We start from the raw sequence: 26,254 nt of genomic DNA, 5'->3' as shown, positions 1-26,254 counted from the left end.
CCTTTGTTCATGCAATGAAGAACCATTGATTTCTCTCTCTTCTTTGGCCTCTCTCACTCTTCCAAAGCATTTCCAATCCCACTCTCATTGTTTTCAATGGTTAGTATTGCTTCTTCCTTCAACCTTCTTTTTAATGCCACTCTACATTGAGAGTTAGTGTTTTTGGAGCTAAAAAACTAAGTTTTTTTTTGCAATTTTGCTTAGTTTTCTCTCTCTATTATGGGGTTTTAACACACTCTCTCTCTCTTGCAGGCTCAATACACAATTTTTTATCTATTCATTTGTTGGGGTTTGGCTGGTCTATGTGGGGCTAGCATTCTTCCCTTATCGGACTCAAATTCTACTTCCCAGAGCTTTGATGTCATGGATTATGGAGCCAAGGGTGATGGCATGGAAGATGACACTGCTGTATGTTCTAACTCATGTTTTCATATACATTTGTTCTTCCAAATTTAAAAAATTGCCATGATTTCTTGACATCTATACATCCAAAAATAAATATTTTTGTCACGGATTATGGAGCCAAGGGTGATGGCAAGAAGGATGATGCTGATGTATATCCTAACTCATGTTTTCATATACATTTGTTCTTCTAAATCTAAAAAATTTCCATGATTTCTTGACATCTATTCATCCAAAATTAAATAGTTTAAAAACAGCTCGGTCTTGGGACACGACAGGATCCTGAGTCCGAGTTTTCTGTATGGACTCAGCCAAGTAACATTAAATTGTAAAAACCGGCCGAGTTTGACTGGTTCTTTTACGCCGCCGGTGCCCTGTCTAGTCCAAATAACTCGGGTGAGTCCAAGTCGATTTGCCCAAGTTTTAAAACAATGCCCTCCAAAACTCAAAATCTTGCTTCATTTTAATTGACTTGGGACTCATGTTTGTTGTTTTTATAGGCATTTGCCAAGGCATGGGGTGCCACTTGCCATACAAAAGGCTCACCGGAGATGATAATTCCATCAGGAAACTTGTTCAGGGTTGGACCAATTGAGTTTTTAGGACCATGTCAATCCAATGATGTTCATGTTATTGTAAATACATATAACTTTCTTCCATACTGTGGACTCACTCCTTACATTATAGTACATTTTCCACATTTGTATGCTTTAAGTTATAATTTTAGAAATTTATCAAAATACCCTAAGCTTATTTAATATTTTAACCATTTTCAACTATAACAAAATCATGTGTATTTGATGAGATTTTTTAAATTAAATAAAAAATATAAGTAAAATACCAAATAGTTAAATTTTTAGGTACATTTTGTGTAATACTTTTTTAGAAAAAGTACGCAAACATATTATTTACTTTTAGTACAAGAAGGTCACAAACGTTCTAGTTAATTGAATTTCAAATCAATTGATTATAAATGTACTTGTGAATAACTCAAAGCCTAATAAAAAATTTCTTGAACTTTGTGACATATCCCAAACCATCTAATACATATAATGACTAAGATTTATTGTGACCTATTTATACTAAAGATAAATAGTCTCATAGCATACAAGCCCATAATTTTACCATAAACCTTTTTGTAACAAAAGTAATAAATATTTAATTTTTTGTGTAGGTGGAAGGAGATATTGTGGCGCCACCTCCTTCTTTATGGAAAGATGCCAATTTAAGAACATGGCTTGTATTCTCCCATGTTAATGGGCTCACAGTTGATGGGTCTGGAAAAATAGATGGCCATGGCGCTGCTTGGTGGGCTCAGCCTTGGAGGCAAAAGAAGGGACGTGTAAGTATCCATGCATTATTTATTTATTTATTATGGTTATTTAATTTGAACAATTATATAGGAAAAACAAACTGTTTGTGTGTAAAGTGCTGTGTATGGAGATTTATGACGGTTTAATCTTTATGGGGTGGCGAAGAGTGAGTTGAAAACAATGTCACAGGCTCACGATAATTATATTGATTAGGCCATAACAGATTTGTGGCACTATGCCCAGTATTAATCAAACAATTGGATATTGCCGAAATGCGTATAAATTATAACATGTGTGGAAGTAAATAGAAAGCTCACTCTATAAAATTACTTGGCCTGATAGTTTTTAATTCTTGGTATTTTTGTTTTTCTTATGTGCAGATATGTACAAATCCAACGGTTAGTGCCCTTTCCTTGGAGGAAGCTATGGAGTTAGCGTTTGACAACGGCTAGAAGTGCTAGTTATTTTTGCATCAAAACCTTTTTGTAACAATTAATAGTTACCTAATTTCATTCTTAAACTTTGCTTTCTCATGATCCATTTCATTGAATTCAAGATTGTGCCTTCCATTTGGAACGCTCCCTATAGGAATATAACATCTTTTTAAGTATCTACTAATCAGCTAATAAACAAGATGGAAATGATCAAGTATTAGGTCTGAGGACCTTTCATTTCGTTGTTTTTTTTCTACAAATATTTTAAGTAATAACATAATTACAAACAAGGAAAATTTATTCAATATAACCTAATTCATCAACTATTTAATATTTTACCCATTTTAACAATTTGAACTTTGCATTTAGTTGCGTTTTTCCAAATTAAACTAAAAAATGTGAATAAAATGTTAAATAGTTTATCACTTTGGTGTATTTTGATAAATTTTCCTATTTACAGGCTCCCTTTATAATTTCATCATCAATAATAAGCATTTGGAAGCTCCCCATATGCCTTATTTATTCTTACCAGTTAGCCCGTATTGATTAAATTTGTTTATTTTTAGAAATAATTATGATAATAAAACTGTAATCACACAATAGTGAAGGGATGTATTAGCATATTGTTGTTGTTATTAGAGAAATTTATCAAATTACCCATGTGAGATGGACACTTTAACACGTTATCCATATCTTTTCATTTAATTTCAAAAAACACATGGTTTGGAGTGGGAAAGTTGCAAATGGACAAGTTATTAAATACTTCATCTTTTATAGGTATTTTTATAGATTTTTCTTAATATTATGATTATCACATCTCTCTCATTATTGAAAATTTTGATTGATATGATATGGTTATTCTCTTTCTTTATATATATATATATATATATATATATATATATATATATATATATATATATATATATATATATATATATGATCCTGTAGGACCCTCCCCTATCCATGTGTATAGGACCTCAAAGGATCACCATTAAATTTGGCACGGATCTCTCGAAAGTCAAGTCCTACATCCATGTGATAACTTTTTTAGAGATCTGTGCCAACTTGAATGGTCCTTTGGGGTCCTACACATATGGGTGAGGGAAGGTCCTATAGGATCGTTACTCATATATAGAAATGATCATATAGGACCCTCCTACCCATGTGTGTAAGACTCCAAAGGATCACCATTAAATTTGGCACGGATTTATAGAAAAGTCAAGTCTTATACCTATGTGATAACGTTTTTAGAGATCTGTGCCAACTTTAATGATCCTTTGAGATCCTACACACATGGGTGGGATAGGGTCCTATAGGATTGTTACTCTTATATATATATATATATATATATATATATATATATATATATATATATATATATATATATATATATATATATATATATATATATATATATATATATATATATATATATATATATATATATATATATATATATACGAAAAAGATGGGATTAACCCATTAGCTCATATTAACATATGAGTTCATATGAGCCCAATGACCCAGATTGGATCTGGGCCGATCTGACGGCCACTGTTGTCAGTCAATATTTGAATTTGAATTTGAATTTTCTTTCTACAAATCCGAATCACTTGAAATTTTAGGCGTGTGTTTATAATAAAAAAATGAATCTTCCAAAAATATCAAAAAATTATTTTACATGAAATAAATTGACATAACAATCATTATAATTTTGATCACAGGCATTTACATTAGAGCATTCAAGTGATGTGAGGGTGAATGGGCTCAATATTGTGAACGGCCAACAAAAGCATGTAGGCATAAAGCAATCCACATGTGTTACTATCTCTAATCTCACCATAGAGGCACCAGGAGATAGCCCTAACACGGATGGGATTTACATACGAGGCTGTAGATCCGTGACCATAGAGAATTGTAGCATAGGAACAGGTTTGTGGCTTTAATTTTAATGTAATATTTTTGGAAAAGTATATAATAAGACTATTTACCTTTGGTACAAGGTGGTTACAATTAATCTTCACCATTGGATGTGAAGTTGGGCGGCTGCATTTATTCTATTGACCAAACTCAAAGTTCTAACAATTCTTTTTTCAAACTTTGTGACATACCCAAGCTATTAAATTTCACATTGGATGGTTGCAAGTTATTGTGACCTCCTTGTAGTAAAAGTAAATGGTCTCATTGTATACAATTGTAATGTTTAAACTTACAAAATATTGATTACATTGTTTAAAAAATAGCATGTCGAACTCGAGATCCAGAGCCCGGCAAAGTTAGGGCGAAAAACCTTGGAATCGCTTGAGTCTCTTGATTTTTCATAATGTTTACAAGTTTTCATTTAAAATTTCAATGTTAGTTCTAATATATATCTAGCTAATCAATTTTCAGGAGATGATTGCATCACTGTTGGATCTGGAACCTTTGATCTCAATATCTCTCATATAGTTTGTGGCCCTGGTCATGGCATAAGGTCTCTCTCTTTCTCTCTTTATCTCCATAATTCTAAAGTAATACTCATCTGAAGATTCTAAAGTAGATCCTAAAAATCAAAGAGGTCTTTTCCCTTATGGAGTAAATCAATAATTTGGTCATGTGGAGGTACATTACACGTGCTTATCTTTAAGGGGGTTTGGATGTGTGAAATATATTACTAGCGTATTATATTACTGCGTAATACATTACCTGCAAATGGATTGTTATTGTTTGGGTAATATTTAGATGCAACATGGGAAGTACATTGCTACTGTTTGGTTATGTTTAGAAGAAATATGGGAAATGTATTACCAACATTTTATAGCAATTGCCTATAAACTATCATTTCTTTCTTTTTTGTCACAAAAGTTTATTGAAATGCGGAATTAAAATCATCATCACACAATTCCAAAAATATTTTCTAATAATAACATCATCACCATTCCAAAAAGATTTTATAATAATAACATGTACCAATCTAAACTCATCATGATACCATTTCCTACTTATTTTGCATGCATTTCGCGCTTATATGGAAACACCTGTCTTCTAACATGATTAGACCTTGGTTTTAACATGATAAGTCATTGGAATAATATGATTAAAATAACATGATTTTATTATGATGAGTCTTATTTTTATTTATTTTTCACAGAAGTCTTTCAAATGTCTCTCTATATAATTTCAAATAAACAATAAATTTATGATACTAAAATAAAAAATTTTATGATACAAGATAAAAAATTGGAAGAAATTTGATTAATAAACTATAAGGTTTGGTAATTGCAATAGAAAAGTTTGAGTCATTAGAAAAGACTAAAAATGTATCTTATTTGAATTTAGCATTTACTAATATCTTATAAGGATTATGTTGTGTGAAAATTTTTATTATGACTGTGACGTGTAATTTCTCATTGATTACCAATTATTAATTTTATTATTTTTGTTTTTATATGAGAGCTGATGGCTTAAGATGCTATGACTCAAATTGGGGAGGATATAGAAATGGATGTGCTCAGGAGAGTATAGAAATGGAAGAAATAGATGTGTCAAGTATATGCAAACACTTATAAGTGGAGTTTAAAGAGAGAAAGTAAAAATGGATGTAAGCAGGAGAGAGGGAGACTAGATGAGCACAGTAGAGATGGAGAATATCGGGAATAGAAGATTTTTTTAGTAAGAAACGCTATATTACTCGTTATTTGCCTAATGGATTTCACAGCCTAATAGATTTTATGTATTTTGGAGAAATCATGTATAATTTATTTCTATTTTCTTACTGTTGAAGTATACCCAAACATGATAAATCTCATATTTCCTTGTAATATGTTTCTATGTAATAGATTTTCAGATACCCATCCTAAATGGGTAAACATTTTATGAACGATTTGTTTGTGTATGCACAGTATCGGAAGTTTGGGAAAGGGAGGAGAAAAAGGAAATGTTCAAGGTGTGCACGTGAAAGACATTAACATGACAGGAACAAGAAATGGAGCCCGGATTAAGACCTGGCAGGTAAGATTAATTATCAAAGTAAAATCTTTTGTAAATTAGGATCGGGTTTTGTATGGGCCTTTGGCATATAATTTATAAAATTATGTGACAAGAGATATGCAGTTGTTTAATTTTGATTAGGGCTGATAATGGACTGGGTTGCTTGGGCTGGTCTGATCGGCCTGACTAGGGAATACCATGGCAGCACAAAATTTGGCCCGAGGGCAGAGTTCAGATAGCCTCTAGGGACCTAGGCAAGCTCTAGCCTAACCCAAGCCATGTTGTACCAGCCCTAATTTCTATGAAATGCATGGGACTGCATTAATAGCAATGTCACATATAATTTATTACTCGACAAATACAATTGGTGTGAGTGCGTAACATTGGTTTAGTTCCCTCTCAACTGTCCTATCGAGATTAAGTCATCAAACAACAACTGTAGATCTCTAAATAAATAAATTATAGGTTGAAAAAGAACCATATAAAAATTTCCAGAGTGAAAATCCCTTCCCTAATTATTCTTTTTCCCTTACTTGACAATTAAACAATGTACGGCCAAAAAACACAATTGCCACAATCTCAAGAACAAATAACATCAGCAGAAAAAAGGTCTATATTCTAGAATAAGCTATTAACATGTTCTAACTTCTTGTAGGGAGGGGCTGGGACCGTAAGTAACATTACCTTTGAAAGAATAACCATGGACAATGTGGACCATCCGATTATCATCGACCAATACTATTGTGATTCTGACAATCGTTGTCAAAATGCAGTGAGTATCATAAACTTTCTCCACAAATTTTAAATTTTCATCTAAAATGATTATTGACTAAAATTGGTAAATTACAACACTTAGCTTGTGATATACATTGAATTCATATAGAGGAGTGCAATTTCTTATAAGTGATCGTAAGTATAAGAGTATTTATCTCACTGAGACTTTTAGCCGTCAGATGTAAAATTAGACAGGTGGGGTGTCATTTTTCCACACAAACTATGAGAAATATTTTCTCAGACATTGAGTGTGGTGAGTGGCACATCTACTGTAGCTGGACTTCATTTTGGTAACTAGAGATGATTGTGATATATTTTACAAAAGAAAACTATCGATACTTTCTCTTTATAGATTATAGTTTCAATTCTAAATAATACTTTTATCTTGTGTTTGGTTTTCTATAGACATCAGCTGTTCAAGTGAATGGGGTGAAATTTATTGGAGTAAGGGGAACTTCAGTCAGACCAGTGGCAGTCACATTGGCTTGCTCTACGAGTGTGGCCTGCACTAATATCTTTCTTGATGGCATAGACCTAAAAACAGTTGATGGGAATGACACTATGTCTTATTGCCTCAACGCCTTTGGCTCAGCCAATGGCCAAATCAATCCCGAGCCATGTTTCGGATGATCCATTACTTCTTTCTCTCATCTTCTAGGGATTTGATAGGAGGCTTTGGATCTCAATCTTCTTAGGGTTTTAGCATGGTCACTCTAGAACTTAGTCTTGAACTAACTGGTTCAAGCTTTTAACCCCCTAGGTCAAAGAATTTGCATACGACAAATGTGACTCTTTCCTCAGAGTTTCATCTGGTCATTGAGGAAAGGGAATCGGCAGACACACTACTCTTTTGTATGAAAAATTACATAGAAACAATACTAAAAGGATTAATATACAAACCATTGTAGCCCAATTTATAATAATAATGACTAGTTCTCATTTCTTTTTTTCATTATAGTTTTTCTTTTTGTTGGTTTGTTTATTCCACTTATATACCTGTTCAGGATTTTTTTTGGGTATAACACACTAAGGATGTGACATTTACACTTGACATCTTAAAAAGCTATGTACTTTTAAACATTTATTATACAGAAAACAGAAATATTCAATTCCCCATCCCTCTAGAAAAGGTTGTTTTGATGCTCAAATATCCTTAAATTCATCATCTCGGCATCAAAATGCATGGATATGAGAAAAAAAATAGATTTCACTTTTTGAAAATAGTGCATCTTGTTATGCATTTTAAACCGTTAATTTTCAAGATTTTTGAGTTTTCAATAGATCTGCTCGATCGACACTACTTTTGAAGCTTTAAAATTTATAATTAGAAATGAAAAATATATTTTAAGCCTATCACAAATATTTTCAGTATTGAAATCATATTTCTCAACACTATTTGAAGGTGGGCTTTACTTTGATAGTTTAGAACCTCGGTTATATACAAAGCGCACCCTTCCTTAAATATCATAAGGATGTGTCCAATTTTGAGATCATCGCTTTTGACCCTCGTAAGCTTTTATCCATGCCTTTGTTGTAACATAGTTGATGAAATCATCGGCACATCATTCGAGGTATAAAGCTGATAAGTAGTCCATCACAAAAAAAAGAAAAGAAGAAAAAAAAAGAAAAAGACCTATAACAATGGAATCATAGATGCATTAGTGGAACTATGGAATAATGTAATTGACGTTCAAAAGCTAATTATATAAGGTTGCTGTCTAGAGAAATTGGGCTTGTATAGAACACGCAAGAACACATTTGAAACTTAAAAAGAATAATTTCATTAATTTATTATGCTCGAAAGCCACTAGAGAAAGGTTGTTTTTATGCTAGAAAGCCTTCAAATCAATGATCTCGACCTTGAGATTCATAGACATGAAAAATAAGAAATTTCTAGTCTTAAAAATAGTTCATTTTCTAACACATTATCTTGACTGTCCATTTTCAAAATTTTCAAGTGTGTATAGATTTGCTTGATCATGACCATTTTTGAAATTTTAAATTTTATAATTAGGGACAACAATAGATTGTTATACCATCGTACGGGGCACAAAAACTGCATTTTCAGCATAGTTTTGAGACGCACCTTACTTTAATTGTATAAGGTTGACACCTTATACTATCCTCATCGCATTTATAATGCACACATGCCCTTGTTAGATGTTTTGGTTTAGTTTAGAAAGAAATAAGGTTGATTTTACAACGTGGGGTTTTTGACTCTATCAAAGGGGCTCAAATGTGAGGACAAATTGAATTCCAACATGAAGATGCTTTAGTTTGACACGAGGGGTAAAGATTAATTTGGTGGGCTATTGGAAGGGTCAAAACAGCTGTGATATTCTGGTCACACCCCAAATTGAGGCAATCATTGTTTTTCAATCCATTAAGAATGTTAGGTACTTTCAAAATAATAAGTAGATAGAACCATAGAGTTGAACAAGCAATTATTAAATGATTTTAAAATTGTGATTCCTTACGGTTGCTTATAGTCCTTTGTAGTAGAGCACTTTCCTACTGTCATCAGACATAATATTTTTATGTATAAGGATACCATCAACTTTTCACGATATTATAATTGATTAAACAACTATGAATGAGCTGACAATAGTTTTATAGACTAACATCGTCTTTTTTTTTGTTAGAACACAATTAATGTGCGATGGCGCCGTTGCTCGGTGCTGGTCTCGCCTAAGCAGGGTCCGAGAGCAATGGGCTGGAAACAGTCATAACTTTTGGTTTTATGCACAAAGTGGCCACTCGGCTTATGCACAAAGTGGCCCCTCTTAGGACTCGAACCTGCGCTCTTGCACTGGCTACCTAAGCCTTTTACTGTCATATCAAATGACGGCTCCTTTCCCACACTATAGAATCATTCCTTTTGAAGTCTTACCATAAAAGTAATTAACTTCATGTAAAATCCCACCTTCACATTCCCTACATGCTGCACAATAAGTGTTTATCTGGAAGGCCAATTTTTAAATTGGCATTTCTTCTATATCAGGAACTATTACAAGTACACGTTTCTATATAACATATGTCTCATCTGTCCAACCAATAATTAATACGTGACATTATTGTCAAATCACTCTTAAACATCCGATCAAAGTTGTCTTCAACCTTATAAACTAGATGACACGTGTTCCAAAAAAATAAAAATTATACTCCTCTGAAGAAACTAAGGAAGCTTGTTTTGTGAAATTCCCATGAAAATTAATGACTGAAAAAGTCTGAGTTGAACAAAGTAAGGATTAGCATTTAATTTAATTCATGAGCCTATTGGTTGCTTAGTCCTTGGTGGTTGGAAACATAGAAAAACTCTACATAAAACACGGTTTTAGAGCAATGAAGTGAAATGCACTCCAACGGCTACCTCGAAATTTGAACTCAAAACCCTAAAATTCAGGCCGCCACCCCCGAGTCATACTCCCCAAAACCCTCCCTCTCTCTCTCTTGAACACACAACCCTCTATCTCCCCCCTCTCTCTCTCTCTCTCTTGAATACACAGTCTCTATCTCCTTAATATTTTTTCTTGAACTCTCTCTACGATCTCTGACATGTATAATTTTCGTTAATTTGTATGCATTTCAACTCTGTCTCTCTCTCTGGCATACTAAACGGGAATAAAATTTTTTTTGTTACCATAAAATGAACATATTATATTACATGGATAATCTTCATTGATTTATATGGATTTCATCTCTCTTGATCTCTAATACAATAACCAGAATAAAGAGGAAGGATATCTTTGTACCAATAAAATGACCAAATGATATGGCATGTATAATCTTCCTTTTATTAATGTGAATTTCAACTTTCTCTCGCTCTCTATATAATATGTAGTGTTAAAATATTTCTCTTTTTACCAATAAAATAATAAATTATGTTTCATGAAATAATTTTAAAAAAGGATTGGGCACCCCAACAACCGATTTGGATCGGTAAATCGGCAGTCTTGATCGCCGTTTTACTATGCGGAAAAAACAATGAACCGATGAAAAAACCTATGAAAAAATCGGCCAAAAACCGGTCCGCAGCTGTGAATTGATGGTCCGGATCGCCATTTTACTGTAGAGAATCGTTGTTTTACTGTAGAAAACTGCCGGTTCCTCTATATATATGCAAAACTAGAATGGAGAGACCAATTCCTGACCGAACCGAACGATTTTGTGACCACCCTTTTTAAAATCACGGGTTACATGTATAATCTTCATTGATTCTATGAATTTCAACTCTCTCTCTCTCTCGATCTCTTTTTTCTCTCTCCAAAATATTATAAAGAAAGAATAATTTTCTTCATTGATTTCCCATATTAAAATGATGCGTAAGCTCATGAACGTAATAAAGTTAAGCAACTTGTGACTTGTGAGTTTAGCTGTAATGCATGTATCTCCAGTAAGTACTTTTTCTTGTAATAAAGGGCACTTTTTCTCTATCTACTATGTTCTCTCTCTCACCACCACGTCATTCCATACCCACCACCCCGCGCATTCTTAAAACCAAAGCGAACACATTCTGAAACTCCCTCTATATAACAACACCACCCTCAAAAACTCTCTCATCAACCACTCCTAAATCTCAAGAAAAACACTCTTTCTCTCTCTAAATCCCATAACCCTAATTACTTCCTCTCCCTCTCTCTCTCACATAGAACCGTCTCCTCCACTCTGTTTTATCCAAACCCAAACCTCTATACATCATCACCCTCAAAATCTCTCATTATCCCACTCCAAAATCTAAATAAAAAACATCAAAACTTACCTCTTTGTCTCCCTCAATCCCATCTCTTTGTCTCTCTCTCTCTCTAAAACTTCTTCACTTTTTTTGTAACCAAACTCAAAACCCTAATCCTTCCTACTCTCTCACAAATACCCTACTTTCCCACCTCACATCAATGGCCCTCTCTCTCTCATCCATGACCATAGGCCTCATAGCATCTCTCTTCATTTCTCTCTCTAGAGGCTATGAAACAAGCTCTGACATGGTCCAACATTTCCTAGACAGCCACAACCAAGCTAGGGCAAAAGTTGGTGTTCCCCCTCTAAAATGGGAGCCATTGCTAGCCACTTATGCTAGGGTTTACTCAAACCAAAGGAGAGGAGACTGCCAATTGATCCACTCTACCAGTCCCTATTTTGGAGAGAACATTTTTTGGGGCCAAGGCTCACATTGGAGTGCTAGAGATGCTGTGGAGGCTTGGGTTAGAGAAGAGCAGGACTATCACTATGAGACCAACACCTGCTCAGGCCCAGACTGCACCCACTATACACAGCTGGTCTGGAGAAACACTCAGATGGTTGGGTGTGCTAAGATCATATGCAACAGTGGTGACACCTTCGTCACCTGTGAATACTACCCGCCCGGAAATTATGTCGGCTCTAGGCCTTATTGAAGGTTGAGCCTTCTAGACCTAGCTCTTTAATATCAACATGACAGTTGTGGGTCTCCAAACACATAAATTAGATGTGCATGGAGACAACGTAGAAAGGTTTCTTTGTATGATGATTAATTTGTGTTGAATTACTATTGTAAAGTATATACTATGATCCAGTGGACTATGGATTGAGTTGTCGTCCATCTAGGTGGTGACCATCAGATGAATTGGTTGGAATGAGAACCAACCAATAGGCCTTGATCTTGAATGCGGGCTCCACTCCTCTTCCATCACTTTGTTAGATATGGACCATGGTTTCCTATGGTCCATTGGACTATAGTATTCTTTATGTATTTGTTTATACCATTATTTTTTATCTAATTATTATTGTTTAATATGCATATAAGATCCTTGAGTATAGTTGCATCTTGACCGTCCATCAAGCATGGAAAGCATCATTGAGTGCAAATGCACGTTAAACACGGTTGCTTGGACCTTATTAATGCCTTTAAAATGCTTAAAGGATTGTTAAGATGCAGCTGCACACAAAGTACCAATAAAGTAGAATTGTAATTGTGAGTAATTAGGGTTGAGTTGTAATCGTAATTAATTGGTTGTGAACTCTGCAATGTTATTACTTGGTCTTTGTTATTGTTGTGTGTTTTCTTCTTTGGTATTTATGTGCCTTTAATTTACTTTAACTTGGTTATCTATTTTTTGATGGTTTTATTTTTGAACTTTATTTTTATTTTTGAGTGATTTATGTACGGACCCTGAAATTTATATTTATAATTTTCATGATATAACTTAACATAATAGGCTTCCAAAGTTTCTACGCATGCATATGACTTTTATTTTTTCAGAGACACGTAATCGATAGTTTATGAGGTTAGACACAACCATTAATTATTGGTTGAACAAATGGGATATATGTTATAATGGAAATGTAAACTCGTGGTAGTGCCTGACATGGAAGAAATGTCAATTTCAAAATAGGCCTTCCAGATAGACACTTTTGTTCAGTAAAAAAAACGAAGGTGGGATAGATACTTTTGTTCAGTAAAAAAAACGAAGGTGGGATATTAGGTGAAGTTAATTTCTTCTACAAAGGACTATATGCAAACTAATGGAGCCATAAATTTAAAATCATTTAATGCTAGCTTGTTCGACACTATGGTTTAATCCGTTCAAAGTACATAATATTCTTAATGGATTAAAAAAAAACAGTGATTGCCTCATTTTGGGGTGTGACCAAAATATCACCAGTTTTGACCCCATGCAATACCCCACCAAATTAATCTTTACCTCACATGTAAAAGTAAAGCATCTTCATATTGGAATTCAATTTGTCCTTACATTTGAGCCCCTTTGATATAGTCAAAAGCCCCACATTATAAATATCAACCTTATTTCTCTCTAAACTAAACCAAAACATCTAACAAGGGCATATGTGCATTATAAATTATTATAAGAAATAAATAACCAGGGTGGTTATTATTGTGGCATTTTTCATACTTAATATCTGAAAAACAATAATGATAAATAATAAATAAATAAATAACTAAATGATAATAAAGAAAGAAATAAATGATAATCATTCTTTCAAAGTTTCAAATGTATTCTTGCGTGTTCTATACATGCCCAATTTCTCTAAATAGAAATATTATATAATTTGATTAGAATGTCAATTACATTATTCCATAGTTCCACTAATGCATCTACAATTCCATTTTTTATTTTTGTATTTTTGTGGTGAACTACTTATCGGCTTTGTACCTCGAATGTTGTGCCGATGACTTCATCCCCAACTATGTTACAATAAGAACATGGATACTGGTGCCACACAAATACGAGGGTCAAATGCGATAATGTCACAATTGGCATTTCATATACGTCCCTTATGATATTTAAAGAGTGGGGAATCGAATATTTCTGTTGTTTCTAGAAGAAATGTTAAAAACTACTTCACATTTTAAAGTGGGAGATATAAATATCACATCCTTGGTGTGTTGATATAACCAAACCTTTAGAAAACAATAAACTATGATTCGTTTGATTTATATAAGAGGAATAAACAAACCAACAAAAAGAAAAAAATATTATTAGGGAAACTTACGAACATATCCGTTATAATTTACGTCATTATAAAATTATTTAATAGTTTCTGTTATTACTTATCTGTTCATGTTTTCCATGTCATAAGAAATTTTTTTTTAAAAAAAAACAATTTTATCCTTTTTCGGTTGTTGAACAACCGAATTCAATGGATTTTCTGTTGTTGAAGAACCGAAATCAGGCCAATTTCGATTTTTGAAAAGCCAAAAATTTAAAATTTTCAGTGTTGAAGAACCGAAATTTTTTTTATTCTTCAAAAACTGAATTTTTTTCGTAGGTACTCTGGATTTTCCCTTTTTTGGTTGTTGAACAACCGAATTCAATGGATTTTAGGTTGTTTAACAATCGAAATCCTCGATATACATAGGGAAGAGTTTAAACCCTAAGGGAGAGAGAGAATGAATAAACATAGGAGAGAAAATAGATAAAAATAGAGAAGAGTTTAAACCCACTCAAGGTATAGAGAAAATGAATAAACATAAGAGAGAGAAAATAGATAAAAATAGAGAAGAGTTTAAACCCACTCAAGGTATAGAGAAAATGAATAAACATAAGAGAGAGAATGGATAAACATAAGAGAAAGTTTTTAAGGTAACAAAGAGTTTAAACCCATCAATGTAAGGTATAGGGAAAGAATGGATCAACATTGAGTGGGTTTAAACTCTCCCCTATGTTTATCCCTTCTCTTTATCCATTCTCTCTCTATACCTTAGATTGAGTGGTTTAAACTATTCGTATGTTTATCCATTCTTTCTTGTTTAAACTCTTCGTTATATTTATCCATTCTCTCTCTACCATGACTTGTTTATCCATTCTCTCTTGTTTAAACTCCTCCTTATATTTATCCATTCTCTCTCTACCATGACTAATCTATGTAGATAAACATTGATAAGAGTTTGAAATGACGGAGTAAAGCTTAAGTGAAAGAAGGTGTAGAGGATTTCAGTTGTTGAACAATCAACAATCGAAAAAAGGAAAATCCATTGAATTCAGTTGTTCAATCACCGAAAAAGAGAAAATCCATAGAGTGAGAATACGAAGAGAAAAAAAGAAAATCCATTGAATTCAATTTTTCAACCACCGAAAAAGAGAAAATCTATAGAGAGAGAATACGAAGAAAGGTATAGAGGATTTCAATTGTTGAACAACTGAAAATCCATTGAATTCCATTGTTCAACAATCAAAAAAAGGAAAATCCATTGAATTCAATTGATCAACAACCGAAAAAGAGAAAATCCATCGAGAGAGGATACATAGAGAGAGAATACGTAGAGTTCCTAAAAACATTTCGCTTGTTGAAGGACCAAAAATTTTAAATTTTCGGTTTTTCAAAAACAGAAATTGAACGGATTTCAGTTGTTGAACTATCGAAAATCCATTAAATTGGGTTGTTTCGGTTGTTGAACCACTGAAAATCCATTAAATTGGGTTGTTGAACAACCGAAAAGGGTAAGATTATTTTTTAAAATTTTTTTTGTCATGACATGAAAAAAACATTTTGAATTTTCGGTTTTTCAAAAGCAAAAATTCAACGGATTTCGGTTGTTGAACTATAAAAAATCCATTAAATTCGATTGTTGAACAACGAAAAAGAGTAAGATTATTTTTTAAAATAATTTTTGTTATGACATAAAAAAACAGATAGGTAAAGTTTTATAATAACACAAACTGTAACGGATATGTACATAATTTTCTCTTATTATTATAACCTGGGCTTCAATGGTGTATTTATATTAATTCTTACAGGATTCTTTCTATGTATTTCTCATACAAAAGAGAGTTGTGTATGCATGTTTCCTTTAACCTAGGGTTCCAAGCTTGAACCTCTTATGTCAAGACTAAGATCTAAAGTGACCATGCGTATCCCTAAGAAAATTGAAATCTAAAGTGACCATGCTAATCCCTAAGAAAATTGAAGTTCCCTTTGACCTAGGGTTCCAAGCTTGAACCTCTTATGTCAAGACTAAGATCTAAAGTGACCATGTGTATCCCTAAGAAAATTGAAATCTAAAGTGACCATTCTAATCCCTAAGAAAATTGAAATCCAAAGCTGTTAGAAACTGTATTTCTGTATATTTGGGCATATTTCAGAATAATGCAAAACTCTCTCTTTGATCAAAAATATACAAGACCTGTATAAATATACAGGTAACAATTAAAGATAAATACCAATGGTTATGGATAACTTCTAACTAATCTTATTATAATCAAAAGACACCTAAGAGATATATACCCATGCATATCCATATCTCAATATGTATTCATAATGATGTATATCAATATAAATGTGCCTCCAATCTAGTCCTTAGAAGATGAGATAGAGATAGAGAGAGAGTAATAATGGATCAATTGAGGCATGGCTTGGGAATGACTTGGCCATTGGCTGAGCCAAAGGCGTTGAGGCAATAAGACACAGTCTTCTCCCCACCAATTGTTTTTAGTTCTATGCCATCAAGAAGGATATTAGTGCAAGCCACACTCGTAGAACAAGCCAATTTCACTGCCTCTGGTTTGATTGAAGTTCCCCTTACTCCAATAAATTTCACCCCTTTCACTTCAACAGCTGATGTCTATAGAAAACCAAACACAAGATTATGATTTATTTAGAACTGAAACTATTTTTAAAAGAAAAAGTATTAAGAAGATAGTTTTTTTTTGTAAAATATGTTTCAATCACCCTTAACTGTTAAACTGCAGCTGTGCCACTCACCACACACCACACTCAAAGTCTGAAAAAATATTTCTTAAATTTTATGTGAAAAAATGACACCTCATCTACCTGATTTTACATCGGCTAAGAGTGATAATGAGGCAAACACTCTTATACTTACAATCACTTCTAAGAAATTACACTCCTCTATATAAATTCAACGTATATCACAAGCTTAGTGTTGTAATTTACCAATTTTAGTCCATAATTATTTTAGATGAAAAATTAAAGTTTGTGAAGAGAGTTTATGATACTCACTTGATTTTGGCAATGATAATTGGCATCACAATAGTATTGGTCGATGATGATGGGACGGTCTACATTGTCCATGGTTATCCTTTCAAAGGTGATGTCACTTACCGTCCCAGCCCCTCCCTAAAACAAACTAGAACATGTTAGTTAATAGCTTATTATAGGATATAGACCTTTTTGGTGCAGATTTCATTTGTTTTTTAGATTGTGGCAAATGTGTATTTTGGTTGTGCATTGTTTAATTGTTTGTTAAGGGGAAAAGCATAATTAGGGAAGGGATTTCATGCATGGGAATTTCTTATAAGGGTCTCTGTCAAGATACGATTTATTTGTTTGGAGATCTACAGTTGTTCAATCTCGATAGAACAATTAAGAGTGGACTAAAATCAAACACATTGATTGGAGATCTACCGTTGTTCAATCTCGATAGAACAATTAAGAGTGGAGTAAAATCAAACACACAATTAAGAGTGGACTAAAAGCAAACACATGGATGCTAGCTGTGTTTATCACGTAGTACAACATTGTTATTAATTATGTCCCTAGCATTTCATCAAAATTAGGGTTGGTACACCATGGCTTGGGTTGGGCCAGAGCAGGTCCGTAGAGGCCTTGAATGGCCATCCGAGCTTCACCCATGGGCCAAAGTTTGTGCCGTCATGGTTTTCCCTGGTCAGCCCGGGCCAAGCTACCTAGCCCATTGGTAGCCCTAATTAAAATGAAACAATCCATATCTCTTATCACATAATTTTATAAATTATATGTGTGTAGAGACACATACAGAACCCCACCTCTAATTGATTTACAAAAATTTTTACTTCGATAACTAATCTTACCTGCCAGGTCTTAATCCGGGCTCCATTTGTTGTCCCTGTCATGTTAATGTCTCTCACATGCACACCTTCAACGTTTGATGTTTTTCCTCCCTTCCCCAAACTTCCAATACTGTGCATGCGCAGGGAAATCAGCTCATAAAATGTTAAACCGTTTAAAGATAAGCACTTATAGTGTACCACCGTAGGACCACATTATTGACTTTCTCCATCAGGTTAAAAGACCTCTCAACGAGTCTACTTTAGAATCATCAGACGTGTATTACTTTAGAAAACGAATTAGATTCCTATAAACGTTGGAAGGCGACTGTTTTTTCAGGCATAGGGAAAGTGCGTATTAATTTTTTTATTTTTCTTGAGTAAGATGATTACATCCTTCTGGATTTATTAAAACATAGACAAGTTTTTATGCTTCCTCTACAACATAAAACTTATGTACTTCCCCTTATCCAACCCTCCATTCTGAATGGAGGGCTAAGAATTTCCCAATTAAAGTGTCACATCTCTACATTATTTTATTTTCAATTTTTTTCTATAAACTATTTTGACACCAAATTTTGGACGCCCAATCCTCTATTAAACTCGTACTAGTGAAAAATATATAAAAAAAATATTTCTAATAAAATAAAATGACCAAAATACCCCTAAAAGTTTCAAGGGGTATTTTGGTCATTATATTTTATAGAAAAATTATTTTTAATACTTTTTATAGGTTCGCCCCAATGAAAAGATGACATGTACGAAATTCCATATTTATACAATTTGTATAAAAAACTAAAAATAAAAACTTTGAGACGTCGGATTTAAGATCAAACAATGAGTGGCTCTCTTGATCAAAATTGAACGGCTGGATGGTAGGGGAAGTATAATTCTTCTATGTTGTAAGAGAAATATAGAAACCTTTCCTTTAAAATATTATTAGTCAGGATTCTACCCGACAAAGTAAATGGACATGATGCTCTCAAGAGCATGAAATCCTTTTCCTATTTGAATTTAACCGTTAATGTGCACTTATTTGGTTGATTGCCAAAATTCATTTACAAAAATTTTGCATCTACTCTTCTGCATTAAAAGAGTACTAATTCTCTCTTCTTTAAGTTGTTCCAAATCCAAATTGTAGGAAAAGGAGCTAGATCGTGGTGGTAGCACCCCCATATTTAGTTATCACGATGTGGTTTTTAAAAAAATTAACTCTCTAATCTATATAAAAAAAATGAGTAAGTATGCCTACTGAATTACCCAAAAACAATTCAAAATTAGAATGAGCCGTGATAGAGAGAGGGAGAGATTCCAATAAAATTCCTTAAGAGAGAGAACAAGGAGAGAGACAGAGGGAGGGAGAGATTCCAATAAAGTGGAACAAAATATGCTTTCAAAGAATTGTGAGGAGAGAGAGACCTTATGCCATGACCAGGGCCGCAAACTATGTTAGAGATATTGAGATCAGAGCTTCCAGGTCCAATAGAAATGCAATCGTCTCCTGAAAAATGAATAGCTATATATATTAGAACTTACTTTGACGTTTTAAACAAAAAATTGTAAAAATTATGAAAAATCAAGAGACTTGGGTGATTCTAGGATTTTTCACCCCAAATTTGCCATGTTTCCGATCTCGAGTCGGACCGGCTATTTTTTAAACAATATAATCAACATTTGGTATGTGGAAACATTACATCAAAATTAAAACCACAAACCTGTTCCTATGTTACAATCCTCTATGGTTATGGAGCTAGAGCCCTGTATGTGAATCCCATCTGTGTTAGGGCTATCTCCTGGTGCCTCTATCGTGAGATGAGAGATGGTAACAGATGTGGACTGCTCTACGGCCACATGCATTTGTTGGCTGTTCACAATATTGAGCCCACTTACCCTCACATCACTTGAATTCTCTACAGTAAATGCCTGTGATCAAAATTATAATGATTAATATGTTAATATTTGTTAAAGCTCTTTTATATATATATATATATATATATATATATATATATATATATATATATATATATATATAGATATATATATATAAAGTAAGAAAGAAGATAATCATATCATATCAATCAAAAGTTTTCAATAATGAGAGAGAGGTTAACAATAAGAAGAATTTATTAAAATACGCATAAGAAATGAAGTATTTAATGTTTTGTCTATTTGTAACTATTCCAACAACTCGAGGCCATGTGTTTTTTATGTGCATTTTAAAATTAAATGAAAAAATATGTGTAACGTGTTAAAAAATTTATCTAATAACAACAACAACAATATGCTAATACATGTGTGATTATGGTTTTATTATCATAATTATTTCTAAAAATAAACAATTTCAATCAATAGGGGGCAATTGGTAATAATAATTAAGCCATATGGGGAGCTTTCAAATGCTTATTATTGATGATGAAATTATAAATGGAGCCTGTTTAATAGGAAAATTTATCAAAATACACTTTAGTGATAAACTATTTAATATTTTGTTCATATTTTTTAAATTAATTTTAAAAACACAATTAAATGCAAAGTTCGAAATGTTGATATGGGTAAAATGTTAAATAGTTGATGAATTGGGTGTATTTTGTATAAATTTTCCTTGTTTGTAATGATGACCGTATGTAAAATATTAGTGAAAAATGCAATAAAATGAATTTCAGACCTAATGCCTGATCATTTCCATATTGTTTATTAGCTGACTAGTAGAAGCTTAAAAATATGGCATATTCTTATAGGAAGCCTTCCAAAAGGCCGGCACAATCTTGCATTAATGAAATGGATCATGAGAAAGTAAAGTTTAAGAAGGAAATTAGATGACTATTAATTGTGACAAAGATGTTTTGTTGCAAAAATAACTAGCAGAGCATTTGTCAAAAGCCAGATCCATAGCTTCCTCCCAGGCAAGGGCACTAACCGTTGGATTTGCACATATCTGCACAGAAGAAAAAGAAAAATGCCAAGAATTAAAACCTTTTAGACTAAGTAATTTTATAGAGTGAGCTTTCTATTTACTCCACACACACATAATAATTTATATGCATTTGGCTACATCCAACTGTTTGATCAAAATTGGGCAACTTGGGAATGAGTTGTCAATACTTTCACAAATTTGTTATGGCCTAATGAATATAATTTGTGCGAGCGAGTGACATTGTTTTCAGCTCACTTCCTGCCACCCCATAAAAATTGAACAGTCATGAATCTCCAAACACAACGATATGTACATGTTGGGATACACAAAAAGGTTTGCTTTCTCTACGTAATTGTTCAAATGAAATAATCGTTGATAAAAAATAATGCATAGATACTTACATTTCCCTTCCATTCTCTACAAGCCTGAGCCCACCAAGCAGGGCCATGGCCATCTATTTTTCCAGACCCATTAATTGTGAGCCCATTAATATGGGAGAATACAAGCCATGTTTCTTTACGAGCACCATCCCATGAAGAAGGTGGTGGCCCCAAAATATCTCCTTCTACCTACAAAAAAATTTAAATTTTCATTACTTTTGCTCCAAAATGGTTTATGATCAAAATGTACTATACAAACTGTACCCCAGAGATGAACTATTAAGTATTTTACTCTTTTTTTTTCATTTCAAAAATCCCATCGAAATACACATGATCTTGTCATAGTTGAAAATGACTAAAATGTTAAGAGTATTCAATAAGCTTGGTGTATTTTGATAAATTTCTATAATTATAACTTAAAGCATACAAATGTGGAAAATGTAGTATAATATAAGGAGTGAGTCCACAGTAATGGAAGAAAGTAATACGTATTTACATTAACATGAACATCATTGGATTCACATGGTCCTGTAAACTGAAGTGGTCCAACACTGAACAAGTTTCCTGAAGGAATTATCATCTCTGGTGAGCCTTTTGCACTGCAAGCTGCATTCCATGCCTTGGAAAATGCCTATAAAAAAGAACAAATGTGAGTCCCAAGTCAATCAAAAGGAAGCAAGATTTTCAGTTTTGGATATTGTTTTAAAACTTGGGCAAGTCTACTCGGACTAGCCTGAGTATTTGGAATCGGCAGGGTGCCGGGGGCACAAAAATACCAGTTAAACTTGACTCTTTCTTCAATTTAATTTTACTCGGATGAGTCTATACAGAAGACTCAGACTCAGGATCCTGTCTTGTCCCAAGTCCGAGCCATTTTTTAAAATATTTATTTTTGGGTGAATAGATGTCAAGAAATCATGGATATTTTTGAGATTTGGAAGAGCAAATGAATATGAAAGCATGAGTGAGAACATACATCAGTATCATCTTTCATGCCATCACCCTTGGCTCCATAATCCATGACATCAAAGCTCTCGGAAGTAGAAGAAGAGTCCGATAAGGGAAGAATCCTAGCCCCACATAGACCAGCCAAACACCAACACATGAATAGAGCTAAAATTGTGTATTGAGCCTGCAAGAGAGAGAGAGAGAGAGTTGAAACCCCATATTAGGGAGAGGGAGAGAGAGGTAAAGAATAAGGATCTCCAAAATTTGAAAACCAAGCAAAATTGCCAAGATGAAACCTAGTTTTTTAGCTTTTAAAACACCATCTCTCAATGTACAGTGGCACTAAAAAGAAAGTTGAAGTAAGAAACAATACTAACCATTGAAAACCATGAGAGGGAAAAAGAAGAGAGACAGAGAAATCAATAGTTCTTTATTGCATGAAGGGTTCAAGGGGTCCACTTTATATAGAGCCATGGACTGCACAGCCATGGCCTATGTATAGGACTTAGCCAAATTTAGCAAAATCAGTTATTTGGTTTACATATGTAGGCTAAAGATTCTACGTTACTAATTACCGTTTGGTTTAATTTTGGAATGACTAACTTGCCCCAGCCTTTTTCTTAGTTAATCTCTTAATTATAGCTTAATGACAGTGATTATTAACTAAGAAGGTATTTGATAATTTGGGCTTCAAGGAAAAAACGCCCTTAAATAAGGGGAACTGTCTCTTTTGGCTCAACTAACCTTCATCACCTAAGAGAGAGAGAATACCAGATTGAAGGCGTGTTTGATAACCAGGAGGTAGATGTTACCTGGAAATTATAAGCTTTTTTTTTTTAAGAAAAAAGAAGTTATTTAGAAATATAAAGTAGTTCTAGGTACCTGTGTTTGACAACATGTTGAACTATAAAGTCATGTTTACTTAAATATTACTAAACTATTATTTTTATATTAGACATAAAACAATATATAATATCTATTATATTTTGGGCAAGCTTTCTATGCTTCCCATAGAAGTTCTACCCTCGCCCTTATCCAACCGTCCATTCTGAATGGAGGGTTAAGATTGTTCCAATCACAATGTCACGTCTCTATACTGTTTTATTTATTTTATTTTTTCTATAAACTGTTTTGATAACAAATTTTGGATGTCCATTCCTCTATTAAACTCGCACTAGCGAAAAATATAAAAAAATATATTTTCAATAAAATTAAATGACCAAAATACCTTTGAAAGATTCAAAGGGTATTTTGGTCATTATATTTTATCAAAAAATAATTTTTTAATACTTTTTATGCGTGCGCCCCAATGAAAAGATGGCACATACCAAATTTCATATTCATACAATTTGTATAAATAAAGCTAAAAATAAAATACTTTGAGATGTCGGATCTAAGATCAAAAGGTGAATGGCTCTCTTGATCAAAATTGGACAGCTGGATGGTAGGGGGAGGATAGAACTTTTATGTTGTAAGGAAAGCAAGCTTGTCATTATATTTTAACTATCTATAACATACATAAAATATATTATAAAATAAAATACATTATATTTTATATTATATTATATTAAATAAATATATATATATATATATATATATAATAGTATAAAACAAATATATTAATAATTTAAATATAAATATATAATATAATATAATAAATTAATATTTTTATTTTATTTTAATATACTTTATTACTAAAATATATTATATAATAAAGTATATTATATATCATACAATAAAATATAAAACATATATTATATATAACATAATATAAATTGATTAATATATTTGTATTATATATAATATAATAATTTATTTTATTAATATTTATTTGTATTATGTAATATATAAAACAATATAATATAATATACAAATATAAATTAACAATATAAATATAAATATAAATATAAGGAGGAAGGCAAAATAGGGTTCGAGGAATCAAGTTCCTATTTTAAGTTCCATCATTTTAGATGGAACTTTTTTTCTTAAACAGAAAGGAATACGAAAGTTCTAGGTGGAACTTTTTTTACTGTATAAGTTGCGTACATCAAACATGGAAGTTGTATAGTAATGGGAACGTTCCTTCTTCCTCCCCTAACTTCCTGTTATCAAATAGGTCTTTAGGTATCAAATTTCTAGGTAGGTTTGGGTGGCTGCAATTATTCCATTGACCTTTCGAAAGAAATTTTTTGAATTTTATGATGCATCCAAGCTATCAAATTTCACATTGGATGGTTGTAAGTGTTGTGACCAACTATTATCAAAAGTAAATGGTCTCATTGTATACAATCCCTTTTAATATTGCCTTGAAAGGAAGGATTTTTTCGTAGGAAGGGGTTCATTTTTAAGGAGAAGATCATTATATATATCCCTTTAGAGAAGGAAGAGAATTTGATTTAAAAGATTGGAGGTTAGAAAAAGGGTTGGGTAATGTAGCACCCCCATAGTTATCATGTTGTAGTTTTCTATCCAGCTAACACCACCTACTGAAGTTAACTCCTTGATCAATATGAAAAAAATGGATATAAGCGTCTTCTCTACTGAATTACCCAAAAAAAAAAAAAAAAGATTGAAAGTTATTTATTTAGGTAAGACGTATAAGACAACATAGAGGGTACAAACAAAAAAAGAACTTGTTTTGTTTTTGCATTTGAAACAGTGAATTAAAGGGAAAAAAAAAACAAATTGGCATTAAGAAAGAGGCCCTTTTGTGGTTTTTTTTTTTATTCTCATGTTTTTGTACTGCGTAGTTGGAGGTCTCAACTCCCCACGTTTATATATTTTTTTGCAAATATTTTCTCGGTTGATTCTTTCTCTATTTAAAACATGATTGTATTTGTTGGTTGTCAGTTGCCAGTGAATTTTCTACTTTGTCAGATGGTATCAAAACGTCGGTTCTTACGGGATCATGGTATTGTTAAGACATCATCCATGGTGGACATGGTCAATGGCCTACTACTAGGAATTAGCGCACCCAGTGAGAACAAAACCTCCAATACATTAAGATAAGAGATTTGAGAAGACAAGTTGAAGAGTTAACACATTGGTTGCCGCAAAACCCAACGCACACACTCAGCATCGAGAGCTTCATGTTCAGGAGAATATAATGGGATTTAGTTGATCTACATGATTTGAAAATAAATAAGGTTGATTCTAACGTAGGTTGTATGATTTTAAAAAGAACAATGTTAGAAATGATTTGAAAAAGAACGAGGTTTATTTCTAAAGTAGGTTGTATAGAAATTCAGCGGTTGTATATTGGAATTCACCTCTAATATTTGATATTTACTTAGATGAAGAACAAGATTTTATAGGAGATCTGATTTATGATAATGATTAAGATTCTGTAGTTAAACTGATATTTGATAAAAAAAAAGATGAAAGATTCAAACGATAATCAATAATAACCAAAATTTTGTGGTTAAATTGATATTTGATCTAATCAATAATGACCAAGATTTTGTGGTTAAATTGATATTTGATTAAAAAGAAGACTAAAGATTCAAAAAAGAACGAGCTAAGTAAAATTAGTTCAGTTATCAAAAGTGCCCATTTCAATGATACTCCCTTGTTATGTCTTAGGAGTTCTCATCTCGAATATTACCGTGAGGAAGGGATTCGTTTTTAGGGGGTAGATCTTTATATATATCCCTTTGGAGGAGGAAGAGAATTTGTTTTAAAAGATTGGAATTTATCTAGTTAGGTAAGAGGTAGAAGTTAGCTCTAGGAATGAATATGTGCTCTACGTGAGCGTGTAATCTTTTCGTAAATTTATGTGTGCTCAAACATATACATTGCCTTTAAATTACACCAGGGATTTGAAAATAAAGATGATGATTTTTTTTTTACTGTAACTTTG

At 32.7% G+C, this 26,254-nt stretch overlaps 3 protein-coding genes across 5 annotated transcripts; 2 read left to right on the top strand and 1 right to left on the bottom strand.

Moving 5' to 3' along the window:
• Window positions 1-9,735, top strand: LOC18435662 (putative polygalacturonase At1g80170). 3 transcript variants are annotated; one of them, XM_088853112.1, is made up of 10 exons: window positions 1-99; window positions 253-408; window positions 903-1,037; window positions 1,577-1,744; window positions 2,096-2,113; window positions 3,874-4,081; window positions 4,541-4,622; window positions 6,031-6,139; window positions 6,774-6,890; window positions 9,535-9,735. In XM_088853112.1, exons 1-10 carry the CDS (start codon window positions 97-99, stop codon window positions 9,619-9,621), a joined length of 1,083 nt encoding a protein of 360 aa, XP_088709238.1. In that variant the 5' UTR covers window positions 1-96; the 3' UTR covers window positions 9,622-9,735. The 3 variants fall into 3 exon arrangements, with proteins under 3 accessions (XP_088709238.1, XP_006845768.2, XP_020523722.1); XM_006845705.4 differs by lacking the exon at window positions 9,535-9,735 and adding an exon at window positions 7,298-7,844; XM_020668063.2 differs by lacking the exons at window positions 903-1,037; window positions 9,535-9,735 and adding an exon at window positions 7,298-7,844.
• Window positions 9,736-11,784: 2,049 nt separating this feature from the next.
• On the top strand, window positions 11,785-12,282 carry LOC110007380 (pathogenesis-related protein 1). Its single transcript, XM_020668101.2, has one exon. The coding sequence runs from the start codon at window positions 11,785-11,787 to the stop codon at window positions 12,280-12,282; it is 498 nt and encodes a 165-aa protein (XP_020523760.1).
• A 4,182-nt stretch (window positions 12,283-16,464) lies between these two features.
• LOC18435660 (putative polygalacturonase At1g80170) lies at window positions 16,465-22,824 on the bottom strand. Its single transcript, XM_088853109.1, has 10 exons — window positions 22,773-22,824; window positions 22,424-22,517; window positions 21,944-22,078; window positions 21,469-21,636; window positions 21,071-21,088; window positions 19,869-20,076; window positions 19,573-19,654; window positions 18,178-18,286; window positions 17,348-17,464; window positions 16,465-16,949 (listed from the first exon to the last, which is right to left on the bottom strand). The coding sequence occupies exons 2-10, from the start codon at window positions 22,466-22,468 to the stop codon at window positions 16,725-16,727; spliced, it is 1,107 nt and encodes a 368-aa protein (XP_088709235.1). The 5' UTR covers window positions 22,469-22,517; window positions 22,773-22,824; the 3' UTR covers window positions 16,465-16,724.
• Window positions 22,825-26,254: the final 3,430 nt, after the last annotated feature.

Source organism: Amborella trichopoda, chromosome 12 (genome assembly GCF_054954075.1).
Source record: "Amborella trichopoda isolate Santa Cruz 75 chromosome 12, AtrichopodaSantaCruz75HAP2 v2.0, whole genome shotgun sequence".
NCBI classification, from domain to species: domain Eukaryota; kingdom Viridiplantae; phylum Streptophyta; class Magnoliopsida; order Amborellales; family Amborellaceae; genus Amborella; species Amborella trichopoda.
The sequence above is the reverse complement of the archived record's forward strand: the minus strand, read 5'-3'. Positions and strand labels throughout refer to the sequence as shown.